Source organism: Idiotropiscis lumnitzeri, chromosome 7, assembly GCF_059441095.1.
Source record: "Idiotropiscis lumnitzeri isolate Australia: NSW breed Sydney's pygmy pipehorse chromosome 7, RoL_Ilum_1.0, whole genome shotgun sequence".
Classification (NCBI taxonomy): domain Eukaryota; kingdom Metazoa; phylum Chordata; class Actinopteri; order Syngnathiformes; family Syngnathidae; genus Idiotropiscis; species Idiotropiscis lumnitzeri.
Genome location: NC_142397.1, coordinates 17,953,559 through 17,973,680, shown reverse-complemented (window position 1 = coordinate 17,973,680; position 20,122 = coordinate 17,953,559). Strand labels below are relative to the sequence as shown.

General features: G+C 41.1%; 2 protein-coding genes across 2 annotated transcripts; one reads left to right on the top strand and one right to left on the bottom strand.

Moving 5' to 3' along the window:
• Positions 1-248: 248 nt before the first annotated feature.
• Positions 249-5,681, top strand: ap1s3a (adaptor related protein complex 1 subunit sigma 3a). Its single transcript, XM_088300665.1, has 5 exons — positions 249-361; positions 2,565-2,743; positions 4,483-4,591; positions 5,340-5,477; positions 5,574-5,681. Exons 1-5 carry the CDS (start codon positions 359-361, stop codon positions 5,607-5,609), a joined length of 465 nt encoding a protein of 154 aa, XP_088156791.1. The 5' UTR covers positions 249-358; the 3' UTR covers positions 5,610-5,681.
• A 712-nt stretch (positions 5,682-6,393) lies between these two features.
• scg2a (secretogranin II a) lies at positions 6,394-10,751 on the bottom strand. Its single transcript, XM_088301383.1, has 2 exons — positions 10,653-10,751; positions 6,394-8,856 (listed from the first exon to the last, which is right to left on the bottom strand). Exon 2 carries the CDS (start codon positions 8,846-8,848, stop codon positions 7,022-7,024), a length of 1,827 nt encoding a protein of 608 aa, XP_088157509.1. The 5' UTR covers positions 8,849-8,856; positions 10,653-10,751; the 3' UTR covers positions 6,394-7,021.
• Positions 10,752-20,122: the final 9,371 nt, after the last annotated feature.

Genomic DNA, 20,122 nt, shown 5'->3' with positions numbered 1-20,122 from the left:
AAAAAAAACTAAGCATGTTGCATCATGACTATTTTGGCAAGCACAATTTATCCCAAAATTTACCGTATTTGAGTAAATGTAGAGTTACTACTCACCTCTGACGAAGACGGATGCTCAAATCAGTCGTACCTCTGATGTAGCTATAAAAGTGAACAACACCCCCTTCTGCTCTCTCTCACTCTCTCTCTCTCTCTTTTTCTCTCTCTCCCTCGTCTCTCTATCTCTCACCTCACTCACCCACTATGTGTTTGTGTGTAGGTGTGGCGAAGGTGTGAGCAGGACTGTACGAGGAGCGTTTTAGCCGTCCATAAGGACGTTTCTACAAATCCCATGATTCTGAAAGAGATTCTGAGACAAAATGGTGAGTGTCGGCTGCTTGAGTTCTTGTGTGTGCAACAATACATTTACTCAGTTTTTAGTTTAAACTTAAGACTGTTTGTCCTTGTCTTCCGTGAACAGCTGAATTTCATTTCAATTTTGTTGTACACTGCAATGACAATAAAGATTCTGATCCTAAAAAACTTCAACTCAGTCTCCTAAGCAAAATTGGCAATTGGGGTGAAATGGTTGTTAACCTTCTTTCTACATAAGGCTTATCTTGTAGTAAGTGTTTGCAGATGCACTTCAGGGCAAAGTGCCTTCTCTAACTACCCATTGCATTTATTGTTGTACTATATTGCAAAATGGTGACGTTTGCCGTTTTGTAGACCAGAGGTCACCAACCGATAGCTTACAATCAACAGCTTTGAAGAGGAAGTCTTTGGATGTTTTTCGAATCGTTAGAGTCCATGACAATTTAGACAATGTAGCTATACACGTGGACAAAATGGAGTGTTGGCACCACTCTGTTAATGTAAGAAAAAAATATTATCCATTCTTGGGTTTCTCAGGGCACTGAATGGATCACAATTGGGTTGCTCTGCTACTCTTACAAGAATGACATTTTGCCTCTCATCTGAGATGGCTTCTTCAGTTCATGTCAGACAAAAACAGGTCTTAGACCAGTGTTTCTCAATTATTTTCTTTGACGCCCCCCCCTAGCAAGAAGAAAAAAATAATTAATGACTTGAATGAATTTGAATCTCCACAAGCATAATTTTTGCGTGTTTTTAATTGTGTGTTTTGTCCCCCATGACGTGACTGAGCCCAAAATTTGGGACATTGGGGAGCACATTTCTGTCTAGAATAACTTAATAGTCTTGAGATTTCATTGTATCCTGCACAGATTCAAGACAGCCTGTGTCAGATTTAGCGGCAGAATATAATCAGGGGCTCCTCGATATTTCACAGTAGGGACAGTGTTCTTTTCTTGGTATGCTTCATTTTTGCGTCTATGAACGTAGCGCTGATGTGCCTTGTCAAAAAGTTACACTTTTGTCTCATTGTCTATTCGGCACCTACCAGCTATGTGGCTTGTCAACGTGCACTTTGGCATTTTTTAGAATTATTTATTTTCATCCATTGTGTCCTTGGTCGTCTCCCACACTTTAGCTTTTAAAATAACAACATGTTACTTTGACGTCGGAGTTCACCATTAATTTCCAGTTGTAAAAAGTTTCCATTTGTGGTAACACTCGGACTACGAGTGCCATTATGACCTTTGATGTGTTATTAATGTACGTATATAGATTAACAATGCTTCTGGCCTCATGACTTTTCCTAATTCTCTATATTTTTCAGTTCCATGTCGCAATTTTATGGTATTAAACAATCTAAAAATAGTTGTGAGTCATTTCTTAAATTAACTACGGCGTGCCCATCAATTTGAGGGCTTGACCTAATTTTAAGATTACTGTGTTGGGACAGTGCCGCCTGGTTTCCATAGCAACCAGCGGCTGCATTGAGGAACACAGCTGGCCACGACCTCTGTCCCACCTGCTTAAAAAAGGCTATTAGATGTGATAGTCATGACATTGTGGCCAGAATGTGCCAGACTGCCGAAATCAATCAAATAATGAGCTAATGCGGTGCTCGTTGACATCATTTTCCAATGCCCTGAGAAACCTTTGTGTTTATAACACCATAACATCAAACAGGACAGTGACTACTTGTCACCTTTTAAATAGGCCGACTGACTGCTTAAAAATGTTACAGTAAAGATAGCTAGACTACTTGAGGACACACCTTGATTGAACATGTTCTAATGGTCAATTTTTTTTTTCTTTTCTTGGGATGGCATCATATGTATCTGGTCCTCTTTCATGGTTATATTTTTAAAAACAATTCAATTCAAAAGCAAAGTCTGATTTTCATGGGTTAATTTTTATTGAATATTTACCTTTATTTTATTATTCTTTCTTTAACAGCAGGGTGCAAAAATGTGTACACATGTGCATGCAGTATGTAAATACAGTACAATATTCGCAGTGTAGGAAAATGATCAGTCATGAAAAATAAAACCCAGAAAACTACAGGAGCTTTCAAAATATAAAAAGTTGGTGCTTCCGTTCAAGCTACACATGAACCACAATTTATGTTTCATGTCCTTTATTTGAATCACACCACATGACTGTTTAAAGTGAGCAGAGTTGTGTGATGAGTCTGTGCTTGAACTTTCTTTCCAGATTCGCTTCTTGTTGCTGTTTAGCAAGCAGGGAAAGTTACGTCTGCAGAAGTGGTTCACGCCATTAACAGATCGGCAGAAGAAGAAGGTGATCCGGGACATGATGATGATTGTTTTGGCCCGTACACCGCGCTCGTGCAACTTCCTGCAATGGAGAGACCTCAAGATTGTCTATAAGAGGTTGATGTGCTTGAAATGTAGCAACCTTGGATTTTGCCTTTCTTGATGCCGACTGTCTTGAGATAGGAGTTTAATTCTTCCTATGACCACGTTGATAATTCAAAACACCCATATCGCAAATCATCTTTTTCTGTTGAAATGAATGGAAATGCCATTGATCCATTCCAACTTACCCTCCAGTAATGAGCTGCTCTATCTGGTGTGTGCTCCTTGGCTACCTGAAGGAAGTGAGGAAGCATAATACCGAGGCACACATGTAGAAGAGTTTCACTACTGACTCTGTAAGATGAACTAATATTGGTCATACATTATGGAAGCCCCATGTATAAACTTACCCACGTGTCTGGTATGCATTTTTGACAGTTGTAACAAACTTATCCGAATCAAAATTGGTCAAGAATTTGATGAGTTCTAATTAATTTATTGGCACCAAATAAGATTGCGTGATAATGGTATGAACGGTAAATTCAATATAAGGTTTCAATTTGCCCAAAGGCAGAAATTTGGACCGGAACAGCGAATCGTGGTATTGCATTCTGATTAGTCTGAAACTCTCTTAGTCCTCACGGCTCAGTGTGACAGAAATGAAAAAATAAAATGCATCATGATAAAGTCGTTATGCACACATCACTTTGCTGTTTTCCGCCGTTCGTACTGGGGAGGATTGCTACTTGTACACTATTTTGACTAACCTACATATGAGCTGCAGCTGGAAAGATGTGGTGGCAAAGGCTCGCTTTACATCATGCGTCCATAGCGCAAAGGTCACAAATCATCATCTTCATTGGAGCGAAAACACTTCTCTAAGAATCATTTTCACAAGGGAGTGCGAGTAGTAATTAAGTAAAAACGAGGAAGCCAAGCGATTTGCTAAGCAGTCGCAAAACACCAAAATAAATCTTTGTGCAATGCAGTAAACTTCTTCGTCACATTTGTCTGGATGGAATCTCGTTAAAGCGGAGAAGAAGCAACATTGAACAGCAAAATACCAGGCAAGTTAATAATTGAACAGAGAAAAAAATAAGCATTAAATAAGAAAATGTGGAATGAAGTCGAAATGTCACCTCATGCGTCCGCTGAGAGGAGAAGTAGATTCGAGTAATAAAACAAATATTTAAAACATAAGAACCTTTATTAGTCACACATTGGTGAAATATTAATTGCATCGGCCGCAACAGGGGACACAGGAAATAGCAAAATAGCATGCCAGCGAAGACAACTATTTTTCAGGCATAAACTAAACAATCCAATCAATCAGTAATGTTATTTGTGATTTAATTGCTGAGTGTTTGACATTGAGCTCGTTAATCATTATCGTGTAGATACTACCCACAGTGATTAAAACACTATGGCTCTGTTTTTTTCTCAACAGAGTAAATTCCGTGCAGCTCACAGCGCAAATGCGCTGGAGGTGGTAGACCCGATGTTGCTAATTTCACATGAAAGCGAAGGGCATTGGGCTCTGAGAGAGGGGGGTTTCCACTGCTGTGGGAGTGATCACCGCTGACTTCATGCATGGTCAATCAAAGCTGCTGCTCTCATTCACTGTCACACACTGACAGTCTCGACATGGCAGACTGGACTCAGTATCTGCCCAGTGAAGTCATACGTGACACATGAAGAACTGAAACCAGAGGGCAGCAATCTTGCATTATAATTGTCACGGTTAGAATATGAATACAAAACATGTTCTTTCTACAGTAGTGGCAATAAATTCACAATAATATCCTCCACTGCAGGTACGCTAGCCTATATTTCTGTGCTGGTCTGGAGGAGCAAGATAATGAGCTGCTGAGCCTCGAGGTGCTGCACAGATACGTGGAACTACTGGATAAATACTTTGGCAATGTAAGTAGAAATGAATGGTGCTGTTTTAGCCACATGTGGCCCATGTCATTGCAGAGATAAAGCAGAATGTCTATGCCGGATACATCTGTTCTATTGTTACCTTTGGAGATTGGACAGTATATAAAAAAAGGCTTTATGTAACATTCCACTGTCCTTGTTTAACGGTCTGTTGCATTCAGCTGTTGAACCATGACTTGTCCTTAGACGTTGGCTAATAACCACCAAGGTAGCGCATATGCAGAGTTTTTGTCCCACAGTAATTCTGATTGGCCTTCCTGCGTGGAGTTTACATGTTCTCTCCGTGCCGGCGTGGTTTTCCTCCGGGTACTCCGGTTTCCTCCCACAGTCCAAGACATGCCCTAGGTGTGAGCGCGGATGGTCACTTGTCTCTACTTGTCTCCCTACGACAGCGGTATATATATGTATATATATATATACATATATATATATATATATATATATATATATATATATATATATATATATATATATATATATATATATATATATATATATATATATATATATATATAATAAAATAAAATAAAAAAATATAATATATGTATATATATATATATACACACACACACTATATATATATTTGTTTTCATGTCTTTGATGTGTTTATATGTTCAATCCAATAATCAATCAATCAATCAATCAATCAATATATATGCTCACAGTTAAGTTTAATTCTAATTCCCTTCCAGTCCAGTGTGTGGTACATTCTGTTCTGTCCTATCACCAGGTGTGTGAGCTGGACATTATTTTCAATTTTGAAAAGGCGTATTTCATCTTGGATGAATTCTTGATGGGAGGAGAAGTACTAGAAACCTCTAAAGTGGAAGTGGGTGTCTCTCTACAGGAGGCTGACGCACTCCAAGAGGTACAGTAGGCTTTCACACGCCCTCGTGAACGTAGGTTTGGAGAGAAGTGACTCATGTGAACCTTCGGTGTAACTTTCTTTTGTGTGTGATTGCAGACAATGGAGGAATATATGCGCAAACCTTCTTACTGAGCCAGAAAAAGACAGTGACCACTCACATCTCAGGACATAAACCAGAAGGTTTAAATCTGTGCAATATCTTCACTTTGTCATAAACTGCAAACAGTGCTGCTGTAAATGTGCCTTTTTTTTTTTTTTACCGCTAGTATGCTTTTTGCAATATCTCCCATTTAGTTTTAAAATTAAGCCAAATCAAGAAATATAAATACAGTATCTTTACAAACTGTACCGTTTGTTTTCTTTATTTTGCTTCTTGAGAGGGACAAAATATAAAAAGCTTTCAGTCTGCTATCCTGCTTTTACACCACTGCAAACTACTTGCACAATAGTCATCATGAAGTTGAAGTGGTAGGCAGCATGGTCGTCAAGCAGTTTGCACTCCTGCCCCAGATTCTGAGATTCCGACTTTGAACCTCAGCTAGGCCTTCCTATGTTGTGCTTTCATGCCTTCACACAGTCCTGCTTTCTTTTTAGTTAGTTAGTGTGGAAAATGGATGAATGGATGTTAAAGCATTATTGCTCTGACTTTTATATAAATAGACACTTAACGTTTTGGTTGTGAGTGAATTGTACAGAAGCAATAGAATACAATACACTCACAGGTGCCTTCCAAGTCTTACGTCAATCAATTGCAGTGTATTGTGCCGATGTTTAAGAATTCATGTTCATTGTAACGATATTACATCTCAGAATAAATATTTTCTCAAAAGCTGTTTTATTGTTTGGTGATTAAAATAAACACAAATTTGTATGTAGTTGATGAGAGAAAAAAATACCGGACACAGCAAGGAAAAAATAAAGTCAATGCTTTATTAACCTCAAGTATGTCACATATGCCCACATTTAAGAAAGAATTACCAACAAACACAAGTGAATCTAAGGGGTCCAACACTGATGTGTGTGTGTGTCAAGGCTGGTGAGTCACATGTACGGGATGTTGAGCAACTTACTCAAATTATTGTCAGAACACTCATATTTCTGCTAATAAGACACTCAGTAAACCTACAGAGGAACCACAGTTGACTGCATGTTTATATCTGTGAAAATACTTATTTTTTGTCTCTGTCCACCTCCACCAGCACAATATTATACAATTAAATACAGGTCCATGTCACAAAATTAGAACATTGTGGAAAACTTAATTGATACCGGTAGCTCAATTGTGAAATAATTCTTGAAAATTTTTGATGGATATTTGCATCTTACAGCTAAGCAAAACCCAAAATGCAATATCTAAAAAAATTGGAGCAATACGACTCCATAATTGTATGTATTGGCTCTAATTGGGCAGGATTTGGCCTTCTGCAAATTGTTTCCCTTGTCATATGGATACAATATATGATTTTTTTGATGAACACATCCACAATATTCCAATTTATTGAGCTGCACATGTATACTAATTATATTTATATATATATCTTGATTTATATGCCATCGTCCACTTTGGCTTTGCTCTCACTGTCCTCAGTTTCTGGGTTGAAGTAACTCATCAGTTTCATCACGGCTTCATTCTCCAAATTTTGCATGTTGCCGACTCTCGCGCCGTCCTCAGACTGTCTCTTTCTATTCAGGTCCTTATCTGAGTCCATTTGATCCAAATAGTCCTGCATGGCCTGTTCAAACGAGCCTGCTGCGGTTTGCCCCGTCTCGTCCCGCTTTTGGCCAGCCTTGCCATAGCGGTACGCTGGGCCGGGATAGCGCGCCAGCATCTGAGTCGCCAGATACGCCGCCAGCTCGCCGTCTGTCGTGTCGTCATAGTCCTTTGACTTGCCGGGAGGGAAACGTCGCTGCGTGGGAGAGGCGTCCCCCGTGCGCCCCGTTGTCAGAGCGTGAAGTCGTGATGCAGGGCTTCTGTACGGCTTCCTGACGGGAGTTTGATCTCGGTTCTGCGCGTTGCCCAACCCCAGGATGTTGAGGATGGCTTCCCTCTGCAGGTTTTTAGGGCTGCTCTTTCTGGCAGGCAGGCGTCTGTTGTAGAATTTAGTTTGCGGAATCTTGTATATCTTTTTTGAGGATGTCTTCCAGAGTTTGTTTTTGTCCCTGCTTTCTTGTATGTTTCTTTGGCTCGTTGTCTCTCCTGCCTTGAGCATATCCAGGAGATCGTCAGGTGGAATTTGGTATTTCTGGGAGATTTGAATGAGCTGATAGATAACTCGTGGGTCAATGTTATCTCTGTACCGAGTCACTCGTCTCTCAGCCCTTTTGTTCTCCTCTTCTTCCAATGCTCGCTTCTGTTCCTCTGCCTCTGTTCTCTCCAACACCTTAAGTAGGTAGTAGTCGACCTGGTCTGGATAATTTGACCTTCTAACCAGATACCTTTCATCCTCATCCTGCTCTTCGTCATCATCAACATAATCGCGGTTCCGGTCCACCTGGTGTTTGTCCTCCTCCTCCTCCACCTCGTCCTCACCTTCTTCTTCCAGGGGACCCCAGTCTGTAAGGTCCTCACCTTCGTCGTCATATACCACGTTTCTTAGATTGAACAGATCTTCCCCTTCTTCTTCCACTTCCTCCTCAGCATCATCCTCTTCATCCTGTCGTTTTTGTTCGGTCTTCTCATTGGTGAATTTGTCCAGTTCATCAAAGACTGACTGCAGTGTTGCAAGGTTTTGAGGCGTGTACTTCTCCTCAACATTCTCGTTGGTGCGTTTGAAAGGGGTCTCGTGATCATCTTCCACGTCCTCTTCATCGCCCTCACCTTCTTCATCATCCTCAAACATTAAGGGCATCTTCTTGTGAGGCATAATGCCCTGTTGCTTCTGCACCCTGGGGTACACGCCACCATTCATGTCACCGCCCGCCAACAACGAAGGACGAAGCGAAGTGGGCTTGGAGGCCTTTTCGGTCTGCTGTAGAGTGCTGAGTACGGCCTGGAGCAGCTCCTCGCTCCTATCCTCGTTTCTCTCCTCATCGTCTTCCTCGTCGTCATTTTGAGCGTGCGTCGGGTTGGGAGCCAGTCTCAGCATGGCGCGCATCTTCTGCGCATCTTCCAAGTGGCGACCGGCGTTCCCTGTGGGAAGAAGTGGCTTCTCCTGTGAGTCTGTTCTCTGACGAAGACTTTCAATGTACTCCAAGGCTTTGATCATGTCAGCATTAGGTGACTGCGGCGGGTCTGATTCACTCTCCCGCAGTCGATGCTCTCGGAGTGTAGCCCCGTGAATGGAGCGCAGAGACAGAGTGATAAAGAGAAGCTGAGCCAAACAGAGGAGGGAAGGTTTGCCTCTAGTGGAGTTGCCGGGGAACGGCAACATTGTGAAACCTGCAGAGGACAAACCAAGATGCAAAAATCAGCACAGACCTTAAAGAGAACAGAATCAGTTTTTGTTATCATGAACACTAAGTTTTATAGTCTCAAAATCACTTTCAGGGCTCTATTTTTGTGATTGTTGGCTAGAATCCTGCGTGGTGTGTGGGGTAAAAGTGTGGAGGCGGGTTAGACCTGATGCTGGTATTTTTGTAGATGAGCACAGGCTGGCGGATCTGTGAGTGGTAGGTCTGCGCTATCATGGGAATGGTCACAGTACATTCGTCGTAGGTAATCAAAGTGGCTCCTTTCATTCCTTTTAAATGTGGCGTGCTAAACGTGCAATACAATCGCGACATGGAGCGAAACCCCCAAAATTATGCCACCCAGGGAGTTGATATAAGAATTATAATACAATAAATCACAGGGTTTGATGGTGCCCGCCCTTCACATATTTATGAATGAAACATAATGTTGAGATCAACTAAATTGCCACTCCGCCATTAGCATCTGCAAGACACTCCCTCCCAGCTAGGTGGGTGGTGGTCATCCAAATTGAGAAGGACTCGCAGAGAGCCTTGCGCTGATACTAAAGCGAGGATCCGCTGACTTTTGCGACATGGCAGAGATATGCTCTCTACAAAAACAGAGCCCTTAACTTAATGTTTGTCAAAGTAGTGTTGAAGGTGATAATAGTCAACCTTGTTACACAAGCAACAGGTCGTCGGCTATAAAAAAAAAATGCATTTTGTGCATGTATGTTGTCACTATGATGTTCCTTTTAGACTAATCTCTCTGTATGATACAGTGCAAAAACTAAACTAAAACCACAAAAAGCTATTCAGAATGATTCATTCATGCTATTAATAAAAATGAATAATCATATTAATAACTACAATGGCATTCGTCAGACCTGAAAACATTCATATTTGGAAAGTGAAAACATTTGGTGCAGCTTATGGAACAGAATGTTCAGGTGTTGCTGACATTACCAGAGAGCTGTTGAAATGCACAAGTGATTTTCTTTATTATGTGAGGCAGTCTCTCAATGTGAGCAGAAGAATTGCACTTGACTGTCCGAGAATCTTTGTTGTATTTCTTCATCTTTTTCTGTGCACTGCTTGAGAGTATAATTTGAATTGGTTTGCGCTGCAGCGATGCTATCGCTGCCGCCTGTTGCTTCTTGTCTGAGGATCACATCCTGCAGCAGCATAGCAGCATTCAGCTCCCCTACAAATCTCATTAGTTGTTAAATTGATGCTCACCGTGAGTCACGGCCTCGTTGTCAGGGCAACCCGGTAAGACTAATGTTCCCACAGAAGCCACATTTATGCGCAAACCCTTTTAAACAGCAATCATCACTCACTATTACCAGTACACAGCAATTTGAATAAATAAGTAATGCCCGTGACTGTATGAAATGTCCCTCTTTGAGATACACCAGTTTAAAAAAAAACATTAAACTGTGCATTTTATGACAACATATTTCAAATGAGCAAATCGTCACAGTATTTTGTTTACATTTCTACTGGTTTCTAAAACTGACACAGTCTGGACAGCTTTTCTGTAGAATCTGCGAACTTGCAAGCATAGAAAAGCAGTAAACAATGACCAAAGAGAGTGATGATAAACAAGAAATAATCTAACAAGACATGCACGCACGCCAACAAAGAGCATCAGGTTGATGAACAGCTGCCCAACCAAAAAAAAGCCTTAAAATAGAAAATAATTGAAACACACAAAGTCTCTCTCACTTCACATGAGGCGAATTCATTTGATGTGCTAATTTGATCTGAAATTGAAATTCGTACCTTTTTGGATTTTGTTTGCGTGGATGGTCTTGTTGAGTGGTGTGAGCGTCTCTGTCTCCAGCGCGAGTGTGCGCTCAGCACCGCGGACAGCTCCACATGCTATGAGACACACACCACGTGATTCGTACGTCAGAGAAGGATGGAGGCACAGGCACACAGTCACACACAGTTTTTTTTTTCCACGTCTGAAACCAGATTGTTTCTATTTTTTTTTTTTATTTAGGGCCAAGACTAAAAACATTTAAAATTAGTTATATTACCGTAGAATAAATATTATCTTCAGTATTTGTGTACCATTTTCAAACATGAGGAAAAAAACCTCATTGGAGTCCAGAAAAAAGTCTCATGTACTTTGTGGCTTTTTAAAATGTTGCACTGTAGCTATCAAATATGTTAGAAATGGTTCCTTGATTTTATAGATTACATTCAGACACTTACATCCTTCTATCAGATACGATTAGAGGTTTATGTTGAATTTTAAATTGTTTTTATTCTTCTGGAATGCAACTGGGATTTGGATGAAACTTTTAACTTGACTGAGGTTGGTGACCCCTTAATGCTTCTCTGCATGTTTATTTTTTTATACTAACTGCTGTTGCCATTGACTTATGCTGGTGCTCTGCTGCAACAGTGAGGGACAGACGCAGTTAAAAGTCCAGCGATGACTCATGTTCCAACTCCACCAAAGAACCAGATGGGCGGGGGGAGATGTGGGACTGCAGACTGCAGTGTGTGTGCGTGTGAGACTGTGTGTGTGTGTGTGTGCGTGTGTGCATGTGAGTGTGTAACAAGAAATAGAGAGAGCCCTTTCCTTGTAAGCACGCACACACACTGTGGCCTCTATTTCTGGCAGCTTGTCAAGTCTTTTCTGTTATGGATCACCGTGAGTCGCTTACACTTTCATTCATAAATTCGCCTCCACGCTGCCTTTGATGTGAGCGCTGGCTATCCCCCAATGACCTGCTTGTCTTCATTTTTATGCAAGCTTATTCTATGTTAAGATTGTTCACAGCTGGGTTACAAAAATAGATGAAAAGGGCTCTTTCAGATTTTTCGTATTTATTTGTCCTTGCAAATGCTCACAAACATCAACCATCAGTAGTTTGGACAGCTTTCAGAATCAATGTGTCCTTATTAAGTTAGAATAAATCAGTTGACGTCAACGATCATATATTGGATCTAACTGTAAAATATGAGGGTTCTTAAAAAACGCTTTATTATTGAGCAGTGCTGTTCCATAACATAGAGATTTGGACTTGTACACAGTGGTCTAAACAAAATGTCCCACTCACATTGACATGCAAAATTCATGTCCATTCCTTATGTTTTTGTTTTATTTGCGATTTGTCCACTCATCCATTTTCCATCCCCTGTTTCCGCACCAGGTTTGAGGGTGGGCGGCAGCCAATCCTAGCTCACTCCAGCCAAGAGTCGGGATACTCTCTAGACTGGTCACCGGGCAATCTCAGGACACATAAATACAACCACTCACAGGCATTCTCACCTATGGACAATTTTGAACTTCAAATGACCTCACATGCATGTTTTTGCAATGTGACTACATGCAGAACATGCAAACTCCACACAGGAAGGCCAGGCAAGATTAGAACTTCAAATATCACAGACATGTTCTTCCACCTATATTGAGTAATATTTATTATTACAGAATACACCGCAAACTAACGACCACTACTTACAGTCTGTATACTTGACATTTAGAGTAAATATACATAACTTCCCCGGGTAACACTAATACACGTATAGGTGCATCGTCCAAAACATAATGCAGCTCTGCTTATTTTATTACTTTGAGATAGTAGATTTCGTCCCTTGAAAGTCCCTCGTGATCTTTATTTAAGGTCTATCGCCACAATTACTATATAAATAATAACCAAAATACATTCATAGCCACAATGAACTTCTTAACTAGTTGCTTTATTAGAAGTCTTACAACCATCTATTTTGATGTGAAATGAAATCACCAAAATAATCCCGTCAGGAAACGGTGTGGCACATTTTACCAAGGTGCAGAAGAGAAGACCAGGCCAGCCAGTACAGCATCAAGGATCTCCTGACCCAGAAAACCCAGGAGGCTTTTTAGATCACATGATGCAGCTCACGACACTATTTCTGCTTAGATTAGTGAAAATTTGGATTCTAGGAAACACATTCCATTGCAAGACCGAGTAATTGTGATTCATAAACAGCTAGGTCAATCACTACCGCAATGACCGGGGTTGAAGCGCTGGCATTCAAGTTAGAATTGTCATATTCTGCAGCTGGCTCTCTGCTTCCCCGTCAGTGTTACATGCTCCCTGATTCTCATCCCCAGCCAGGCCGTACATATTATCCTTGTCTCTTGTCTCATTGCCAGTATGTCAATACTTTTCAGGTCATAATCCAGCCCTGCTTTGCATCATAGTCATAGTGTACCGAATCTTTTGTTGCTTGATGGCTTGTCTCTCACATGTACCCACCGAGCCTGGATTAAAAATTTTTTTGCGCTCATCAACACTGAGTCGTGCATTTGAGTCTGAACTACCTGTGCCTAGTTCTTGATAAGAATGGCTTCTACTTGCAGCAGAACCCATAGTATGAAAAACAAGCAATCCAAACATTCTACTTTGTGATGCAGCAGTTATACACTGCTCTCTGTCAATGACACATGAACAAAGTCACGGTGAGTCACCACGAATAACTTGAATGAGCATGGGCTGACAAACTAAGTATGGGGAGGTTTGCCACTTAGTGACATCACAAATTGGAACAACTCGCTCTCAAACACATTTTCAGTATGAGGCAGACAACAAAAGATTTGCTTACTTTGCTTAATTTCACACTTAATGAGAGGGCAGGGAGTCCAGAGCTCCAACAACTTGTGTGAACGCAATTAAAAAGTCACATTTCCACAATATGTCCCCTTTAAAATGCACGACCCGGGCAGCCTATTTCCACTCTCCCGCATGACTAACACACATCGTCCTCCACACACTCACGTTGTTATGTGCACATCAAGCTGCAGCTGTCTGGCTAATTGCTTGTGGTTGTGCCTGTGGCGGGATTACTGGTAAACAGAAATCAATTAACTACTCCCTTCCACTCCCGCTGCCTGCGCAATAAGAGTCAGAGGCCTCTTCTCTGCTCAAGAAGTTTCTGAAGGCACTCTTAAATTTCTTTCCCACACTGAAGACTGTTTGAGGGGTCATGGCTCCCACAGGATGCTTTATTTGAGAGTCCAATTCAGTCCCGGAAGGGGCGCATTCACTGCTACTTTATGACCCATTCTCATTACAATGCACCGCCGTGATGGTCTGCTGGACTTGCACTCTTTTCTGTCAATACTAACGCAGTCTTCTTCAGCAGAAATATAAGACCAAATATAAATAAAGACACCGATGCAGAAGACAGGATGTATTCCCCTCTGTGTGATTGATGATTCACTGTGAGATTAATCATTGGGTGAAAATGCTGACACGCAAATTATACGTGGAGCTCTTACTCCTATTTTATTTTTTATGGAACCCTCACTCCCATTTGATAACATTTATCTTTATAGTACAGACAACTTGGCACACTCACTGAATAATAATCAGTCTTCAAAAGGTTGGCCCCTACTATAGCATTCTCGCTGTTGAATTTACAATGCACAGGTGAATTTAACATTTCTTTCATATCCCTAATGGATGTCAAACAATATTGTAATGATGGCACGTTGTGCCGACGTAAATCGCTGTGATGTTCCATGGCTGTGTGAGTATGAGACAGTAGCACTCACAGTAGAGAACAATACAAATAGTCCAGTCCCTGTATTATGTTCTGGATTATAATTTAGGGTTTCAAAGTCGGGCAGACGAGGCAAGGAAAGGCACTTTTATTTATATAGCACATTTCTTACACAACTCAATGTGCGTCACACAAGTAAAGACGCAACACCTACAAGCATTTACAACCACAACAGTTAACGAATTTCAAAAGCAAAGCAGAGAAAACAAAATTAGTTTACAAAAATTACTAACAGAAAATGTAACTGACTTCACTTCTGTCTGTATCTTTTTCCATTTGTTTGCAGCCTAACGACTAAATGCAGCTTCACCATGTTTACTTTGAACTGTGGGCTTCACTAAGTGACCTGAGTCCGCAGATTTCAGCGCCCTCAAGGAATGTATTCAGGACTCAAACCATTCAAAGATATCTAGACCAGTAACAGAATTTTAAAATGTATTCTACAGCTAATTGGGAGCCATTCAAAAGCCTTTAGGACTGTTCTGATCTTTTTGTTGTGGTCGGAACCCGAGCTGCATCATTCTGAATGAGCTGCAGCTGTTTGATGCTCCTTTGAGGGATTCCAGTCAGAAGACAATAATCACGTCTACTGGAGATAAAAGCATGGAGAGGTTTCTCCTGGTCTACTTGAAACATGCAACCCTTCAGACTGGGCGATTTTTCTTTTTGTCAAAGGATTTTCTAGTGATTGGTTTTATATGAGTGCTGAAAGTCAGGTCTGAGTGTGTCAGCAGCCTAGTAGAAGGCAAATGCATTGCATTTATCTATTGAGAAGAGTACTGTGGCTTTTTGATTTGGAGAAAGTGTGAGTTTGTTGACCACAGCAATAACAATAGAATGTGAGTATTGTTTATGTTCTTGCTTATGATTTCAGTAAAGTGTCATTGTGTAGCTTTTACTAGCACTTTGTTAAAATTACAAAGACCTTCCTTGTGCAGGTCAAAATGAACTTAGAGTTTAGTTTTTTTCTCCACTTTCGCTCTGCTTTCTGCACATTTATTTGAAAGTCACTTCATGCTCATAGTGCACCTCCACATATAGACGTACGATGTGGGTGCAATGAGGTCTCCAATTGCCCACGCCACATGTACGGGGCCAGTACATCATCCGAATGGGGAGATGTTGCCGTTTACATGTGTCATGCACGAACCCCAGCGAATCTCAATTTCTGTTTCTGCAATCTCGGGCACGGTACACTCGTACTCGCCTCCCATTGTGCTCATTTTGATGCAAATGAGGGATTCTGTGAGGATTGGCTTGGAAAACACTTTCCATACCACACAAAGGCGCAAACAACCTGTTACGCCCAATTCTAGCATAATAAAAGGTGTAGGTGGATGAAAACGGAACGTGAACATATACATACAAACATTATCCAAACAGGTTCATCCTCACAGGGGTTGCAGCAGTTGGCAGGTTACACCCTAAATTGATTGAAACTCAATGTAATCAATTTACAGTTTAAAAGATGACAACATTAACCGTTCACTTCTTTCCTTAGTTGCAATTAAGCACCAGTCTTCTTGAAAGACATCTCAGCAAATGTGCGATAGAGCAGCCAGCGTTCAACAAAAAATAACAGCAGTCTGCCATTTGGGACTGGACTCGTCGACTTGCAAACAGAAACATTGGCTCGCATCTTTTGAATGTCGGAAGCCATGTTCGCAATGTGGTTACTCAGTGTCCTATGTAAGCAGCTCTGTTGCAGCGTTCCGATCGTCGCCACAGCGGCAGGTAGTGCAGAACTAGCTCCTCTGCTATGGGGAACGCTATGAGGTATAGCTGGCTTTCAAAACACCTTTAAAGCTACTTGTCAATGTCACATGGACTTTTTGACTGGCTCTAGTCCATTTTTTTCTCTTGAAAAATGAAATAAAAAAATTAAAGATTTTTGGTTCCTACAGTATATCACGAATGTTTCTTCTCTCTTCTTCTAGTTCAACTGTACTTCGATCTTAAGTGAAAGAACAAAGTGACACTTTATCGTCACCTAGTGGCAAGATGCCAAAGTGTAACTGAGCATCTCCTTGTCAACAGCAGCAGCTTAATTTTATTTAATTGCTGCCCTGTGGATCTTATGGCCCACAGGTGGAAATTTTTTATTATTTTGCTTCCCACTGGCTGGCATTTGCTCATGGTCCCTTGGTCAAGAATCACTGCTCTATTTTCTGTCACCAAATTGTCAGGTGTGTAGGGGGAGTGTCAAGGCCTCCACACAACAACCCGCCCTCGGCCATCGGAAAGTCGGTACCCGCTGTCTGAATGTCATAAAATCAGAGCTGTTGTTAGGGCGTCTGGGGGGCATGTTCATCCGATTCGCTCGGGCTGTCGGGACAAATGAACACTGTGATTGGCTGTCAGCTAGCAAATCAGTGCACTGGACAAGAACAGGAAGTGACAAAAGCGGACAAAGGGTGAAATATGAAGCTATTCCCCAAGAACTGAATCTACTTTGCTTGTTTTTCACATCTCCTCAATGACTTTTAAGGGCTGACTGGACAGAAGTGCGCGAAAACGAATAAATCACTCTCATTCACGAAAGATCGCCGGAGGGGTACGACTTCTCACACATGCACAGAAGGTCCATAGTAGTTAGCATCTCCTTCGGCTTTTGTGGTGCGTTCTTCTTTCATTTTCCGGTCCAACGTGCCGACTTCTCGGCCAACATAACAGTTGGCCACGACTGCCGCCGTCAGATTGGTGGGGAGAAGCCTGCACAGTAAATTATCCTCGAACTGCCAGAATGCCTTGAGAGGTGCAGCACGGTCTGCCAAATTCCTAAAAATGAGAAATCACACAATCCCAGGTTGAAAATCAAAAATCGGCTCGCCGAGTGAACGTGTGCCTGTCTGCAAAAATACAACACTTGGTCTTAGTCGCACCTCCCAAAAGTATTGGTTTTGTCTTTGTCTCTGCAAATTCTGGTCTCGGGAAACTCTTTGTCTCCGATTGTCTGGTTTTGAGCGTGACACTAGTTCTGCCTGTCTCTATACATTGCTGGCATTTTTTTTCAGGGCAAAAATTTGGATGCAGATTTGGAACTGGATCTAATCATACTTTGGCGGAGTACCAGATGTGACGGGTGAGTTTATGTTGGAGCACTATCTACACAAACTCTCATCTTTCCTGATGGAGGGCACTGCATGGGTTCTCCTCTCCCTGCTGCTCCGTGATGTGCGTTTGTCCCCTGGCAACTAGCCAGCTGCTCCCCATTCATTACCACCAGGCTTGACAGCCAATAATTCTGCTCCTTTTAACGCAGGTTTTCAGAGGCCTGGCAACCATAACGTTGAAGGAGGGAGGTAGAGGCTGTGAATGGGTCCGAAGCGGTTGACGTCATACTAGTTTATTTCGTGTGCGTGGGTGTGCATGTGTGTGTGGGTGGGTGTGTTTGCATCCATTTTTGTGCTTCTGTGAAATGTGAGATGTGGAAACAGATTGGGTAAGAGTCAGATAATTTATCATCCGCCTAGGAAGGTAATCTAAAGGGTAACAACGTGTATGTGTCACTCGTGCCTGAAATGATATTTTTTTAAAATGTGTGTGTCGTAGGGCTGGGCCGATAATTCGAGATGCATCGCGATAGTCAGGTGATTAATATCAATAGAAAATGGTATCAATAAATCATCCATAAATTATAAATAAATAAAATAATAATTTCATACAAATTATTGGAGCATAATAGTCATCTAAGTAGTAGAGGTGGGGGAAAATTCAAATTTTTGGATGCATCGCGATTCAGACATGGACCAACCACAATCAAGTCACTGAGGTCCACATATCAATTATTTAAATATGTTAATTTAAGGATACATAATGTTCTAAATAATGCAGAGCTAAGAAGCACGGCAACCGCCATTTACGGGACGCGCACACACACCAAGGAAAACATACATGGATTATTGCCATCCACCTCGCACTGAAATCCAAAATGGTCCTTCTTTAAAAGCAGATGTATGGAATCGCAACAGTGGTAGAGAACTGGACAAGTCCAACGTTATATGTAAGTGTCACGCTTAAATAAATACATTTTGGTAATGGTCTCCAACTTTACTTGTTGTTTTATTTTTTATTGTCATGAAAAGCTGACATCCTGCCTGCAGGAAAAACTGATTTGTGAGCATGACTCACTTGCTCACACTTTGTGAGGGGAATACAACATACCCAATCAGGGCACTTTGGTTGTTTTGGAAAATGAACTTGCCAAGATCACTCATTCTCTAATACGTTGCAGAGACTTGCAAAGTGCTGATATGACCTTGCTAAATGAAGTGAGTGAAGTGAAATGTTCAAACCCATTGGCGAAATAATGAATGACCTTGCTCGCCACGTCATCCGGTTGGAACTAACAGCACACTTTAGTGTTGAGTGATCAATCCCAAGAGACTTCCACTCATTTATTTAAAATTCTCTCATTTTGATGGAGATTTTTCTCCCAAAAGGTGCAATAGCGGAGCTAGCAGGTCGTGTTTCATGATGTGAGGTGATGCAGTGGTTCAATTTTGCTCTATAAGGATTTGCTGCCTTTATTTGGATTGCATTTTACTTTCTGTCAGTTTGATTGTTGACGTAACCTTTAAAAGGGCACTGCAGACTCTTCGGCTTGTCCATGTCTGAAAATTCCATTTTTCAAAATTGAACATTATTTCTTCAGGGAGTGGATGTGTCAATGTTGAAAGCTTATTGGACTTTAGAATAACTAATTTGGGCCAGGTTTTGACAAAAGGTCATCCATCGAACAATTACTTTGAATAGAAATTGGTTGAAGGGTAAAGATGCATACCTTTGCTGACAGGCAAGACAGCATGTTATGTGTAGACTTTCATTTATGTATTTAAGACTAAAATGAATATTCTCCTTTATTTACACATTTCTGACTATTCTGAGCCACTCTGCATCAGTGTTGTTGTAGCACATCAGACATCTTCATAGCTTTCTTTATGCTAATGGTAAAATTGTGCATGAACCTTCAGTTTTGTTCTCACAGTTTTTTTTGCCTCTGGCAGCTGATGAGAACGTGTGAAAGAGGTGAAATGTTTAAGAAAAGCAGATGGAGACAATAAAGGCCAGCTTATTAGTTTCTGTTTTTGTCTTACCTCCTTTTGATTGACAGGTGATCAGCCCAGGGTCTAAAAGAAAGCGGGTCCCCTCATTCCTTTTAAATTCAGCGAAACAGAAATAGACTCGCTACAGTCCATGCAGAAGATGGAAGCTTACACATTACGATTAGAAGGAACTGCAAGCAATCCTGTACGGGTGGATGATGTAAAGTTGCCCAGGGTGATCGATTACATGAGTTTAGTTTTAAGGAGTACTAAAGTTGACTTGTCAACTAGTTGACTAATCGGTTCAACCCCTTGGAGGTACCGACATCCCTTGGGCGCATTTTTTTCTAGAATATCTGCATGAAATATGTGCCAATATAAATATATATATATTTTTTAAGTTACATATATTGGACATTGCCTGTTCCCAAAAGGACATGTCAATATTTCTGTACCTTTTTGACAGCCCATTTGGCTCTAATGTGTAGAAATCAATTACCAACAATGTTCTGAAATATTTGGATGAAACAGATTTTAGTTATATACGCTGATATATATATATATATATATATATATATATATATATATATATATATATATATCCATCCATCATCTGTACCACTTCTCCTCACTAGGGTCGCG

Coding starts and splice junctions, on each gene's coding strand:
- ap1s3a (XM_088300665.1), top strand. Junction 2,744..4,482: donor CTCAAGATTGTCTATAAGAG/GTTGATGTGCTT, acceptor CCTCCACTGCAG/GTACGCTAGCCTATATTTCT. Junction 5,478..5,573: donor AGGCTGACGCACTCCAAGAG/GTACAGTAGGCT, acceptor GTGTGATTGCAG/ACAATGGAGGAATATATGCG.
- scg2a (XM_088301383.1), bottom strand. CDS start 8,848: ATGTTGCCGTTCCCCGGCAACTCCACTAGAGGCAAACCTTCCCTCCTC.